The sequence below is a fragment of the Solanum tuberosum genome, unplaced genomic scaffold (assembly GCF_000226075.1).
Source record: "Solanum tuberosum cultivar DM 1-3 516 R44 unplaced genomic scaffold, SolTub_3.0 scf00345, whole genome shotgun sequence".
Lineage (NCBI taxonomy): Eukaryota > Viridiplantae > Streptophyta > Magnoliopsida > Solanales > Solanaceae > Solanum > Solanum tuberosum.
Window position 1 is genome coordinate 456,862 of NW_006239264.1, and position 3,593 is coordinate 460,454.

At 32.4% G+C, this 3,593-nt stretch overlaps 1 protein-coding gene across 1 annotated transcript in view; it reads left to right on the top strand.

Moving 5' to 3' along the window:
- The first annotated feature begins 1,934 nt into the window (after nucleotides 1-1,934).
- The window catches only part of LOC102586214 (structural maintenance of chromosomes protein 3), a 20,507-nt gene continuing 18,848 nt past the window's right edge, over nucleotides 1,935-3,593 (top strand). Inside the window, exons 1-6 of the mRNA XM_006361061.2 lie at nucleotides 1,935-2,065; nucleotides 2,438-2,478; nucleotides 2,609-2,684; nucleotides 2,780-2,818; nucleotides 2,899-2,966; nucleotides 3,052-3,123. Of these exons, the coding sequence (XP_006361123.1) occupies nucleotides 2,464-2,478; nucleotides 2,609-2,684; nucleotides 2,780-2,818; nucleotides 2,899-2,966; nucleotides 3,052-3,123 (270 nt within the window). The 5' untranslated portion in view covers nucleotides 1,935-2,065; nucleotides 2,438-2,463. The remainder of the gene's footprint in view (nucleotides 2,066-2,437; nucleotides 2,479-2,608; nucleotides 2,685-2,779; nucleotides 2,819-2,898; nucleotides 2,967-3,051; nucleotides 3,124-3,593) is intronic.

The following is a 3,593-nucleotide window of genomic DNA, read 5'->3' on the forward strand; positions in this document are numbered from 1 at the left end:
ACTAAAGGAAGTGTTTTGTGTCCTTTGGGAAAAGTAACGACTTTTCGGAAGGATTACCGTTACACGTGAATTTCAAATAAATTCAGTTGCGCCAAATTAATTCTGTTATTTAATTAACATCATTTGCCGAAGCCGAGGCCGAGCGAGCGATGACGACGGTGCGAGGGGCACCTTCTTCTTAACCCTTTTAAGAACTAAAGGAAGTGTTTCCTAATATAAGGACAATAATTTCCTTTCTTATACCAATATGGTAAAAATGACTTTTCATTTGCACTTTTGCAATGAGTTTTCATTTTCCCTCCAAAATTGGTTTCTCCCACTTTCATTGATTTTTCCACTTTCCATTTTCTCTTTTTATTTCCCATTCACACCTTGCTAAACCCAACAAGTTGTCATTACAGTTATTAGTTATTACTATGAGAATTTGGTACGACAAATGATCTATTTTCTATTTTGCAATTGCAAGATACGAAGGATGAGAAGACAAGTGAACAATATGAAGAAGTTTGACATACACTACGCATCAATTATGAAATCACTTCAATATTATTTGATTTTATGTTAGGTCCATATTTATTTCCCCTTAAACATTCGTAGATATTAGCTTTGTATGCGCATATTCAAATCAATTTGAGTATATCTGAAATAAATTTCTTTGCATACTCATCATGTTTGAAAAATTACTTAGTAATATCACTTATTTTTTTAAGACTATAATATCATAGTAACTATTTTTAATAAAAAATCTATTATTATTATTATAATAATAATAATAATTGTTATGCCTAGTTTTAAACCAGTTTCATTTTTAGAATTTGAATTTATTAACATTGGATTTATCCCATAAAATCCTATTTTTGGAGTAAAATACTTACTATTAAGAAGGATTATATTCTCTGAACTCAAATTAAGAAATTAGGAGGGGTTATAAATTTTGCACTCAATTTCGAGGCAAAATCTATTATTACTGATTATATTTAACAATTTATTTATTTCCTTAATTCTATAAATCTTTCGAAATATGATTCTTTAAATTGATAATTTTTAAAACCGTGGAGGAATAATCTTTGTATAACCGCTTTATTACACACAACTATGGACAGTTGACCAAACTAGTGCTGCCTTGGTCCCTTTACTTATTAAATTTTAACGCGACACACATATTAAAAAATAATGATTGATATTGTAAATTTATTCATTTATAGAGTCTCAGACATATTTATTCATTATATTTTTCAAAAAATTAACTCAATATTAATAAATTCAGGATATAATAGGCAATTTTTTTTTATTCATCCTTGATTTGTCAAAAATAACAAGTAAAAGGAGAAATCAAATTAGAAAATATTGGACAAGTAAATGAAAAAGGAGGGAAGGTTAACTTTTCGCAGTATATTTTTAGAATAGAACTATATAGACGAATAAAAACAAATAAAAATTAAAGGTACTTCTTCCGCCCAACAATAGTTGTCCACCACTATATTATTTTGAGATATCTAACAATACTTGTTTATTTTATGAAATAAATAAATAATTTACACTTAGGGGTCGTTTGGTGTGAGTGATAAGAATAAATAATCTTGGGATAAAAATTTGGTGTCTTGTTTGGTTGCCATGTTTGGGATAACTTATCCACCATTTATACCATAGTGATGGGATAAGTTATCCATATACACGGTGGGATCAGTTATCTCGGGATAATTAATCCTGGAATAACTTGTTCCCAACCAAACGACCCCTTAATTCCTAATTCCTCTATTATATTTTCAAGACATTGTATTCATTATATTCAAAGGGTTATATAGTAAAATTACCTTTATATTTATAATTTCTTAAAATGTGCACAAAATCAACGGTGGACAAGTATTATTGAACAGAAAGTATTAGTTTTAATTCCTAAAATAAATTCAGTTAATAATTCCAAATTCCAATAATCAAGCTTTGTCAAACACGTTTCTCTTCCCATTCCCTCCAAAGTCCATACACCCCCACCCCACCCCCACTCCCACACAACTTACACAGTCGCAGAACCTCCATTAACGACTAGCTCGGTCGCTCGCTCTAGGTAAGTTTTGTGAAGTATTTTTATTCTCATTTTTTCTGTTCAATTAGTCAAATTCGCTTTCGTTTCAAAAACCCTAGCATCGAATTTCTGCTTAATAACAACTACTAGTTCGAATCTCTGTTTTGTTAAACAAGGAAGAGATATGCACTTGAAATGACTTCATAACGAGTTAACAGCAAGGGAGATTTAGTTTAGAAACTTCATTTTATCTAATTTTTCTACTTTTCATAGCTTCGTATGTGAAACCCCTTGCCAGGTGATGAATTTTGCCTTCTTCTTAGACGTAACACGGGTAAACTTCAGCTCCGATTTGGTGATTGTTGAATTTTGTTTCTTAATTTTCTTTTTCCTATTTGCTGTTTGCTTCTGCAGAAATAGAGTTGTCGGGGACTGTCAACATGTATATAAAACAGGTAATTAAAAGTCTATGACCCTAAATTATGTGTCAACAATTGTGTATATATATGTTAGTGTTCTTTGGATGCTGACTTTGCTAGAGTGTTTCATAGTGATTTTTTTATTGGGGCATTTCTTCTGTTGTAGGTCATCATTGAAGGATATAAGAGTTATCGGGAACAAGTAGCCACTGAAGATTTCAGTCCAAAAGTTAACTGTGTTGGTAATGTCACCTTTACCGTTGGTATTGCCATGAAGTTGAGTTGTGTTGCATTTTGTTTTTTAACTTAGAAATGTTTAAAATTTTCTTCTGTGCAGTTGGTGCAAATGGATCTGGCAAGTCTAACTTTTTCCATGGTGAGTTACCCTGAGGTTTTCTGGCTCATATTTTGATGAGTACGCACTACTTTTGTTTATATATTTATTATGTTCTGCAGCAATCCGTTTTGTCGTAAGCGACCTCTTTCACAATCTGCGCAGTGAAGAAAGACAGGCTTTGCTTCATGTATGTTCAACATTTAATCTTTGGAAATTGCAGTAGTTCATGTCCTTACAATGTTTGTGATATCTCCTTTTTTTTTCTCACACAGGAAGGAGCAGGTCACCAAGTGTTATCTGCTTTTGTGGAAATTGTATTTGATAATTCAGACAATCGAATGCCGGTAAAGTGTTGAACTTGGTATACATACACCTTTATGCCATTTGTTCTGGACAAACAGTTCTGGCCTCGCCATATTTGCTGTCATTAGTTTCTAATCTGCAGTAGTTGGCTGATGTATGGAATATAATTTTGGCCACTCACTGTTACATTCCTTCGGCTAAAGTATGTAAAACAATTTGTGTGCAGGAATAGCATGTGACTTTAGATGTGATGGCTTCTGTTGGTTCTTGAACTATTTTTATTTGCTTGGTCATTTCTCTCAGTGAGCCCTTCTTTGTGACTCACAGTTTGCTTACCTATCATATAGAAAAGTATAGGGTGAAGCACACAATGTATGAATATGATTTGTATTCTCTAATATTAAAAAAAACACTAGTATTAACTTTGGCTCTGATGTTTATCCAATGTTTGGTGTTTGTGGACATTGATGGAATGTTTGTGGTTGAGTTGTGGTTGGGGGGGGGGGGGGGT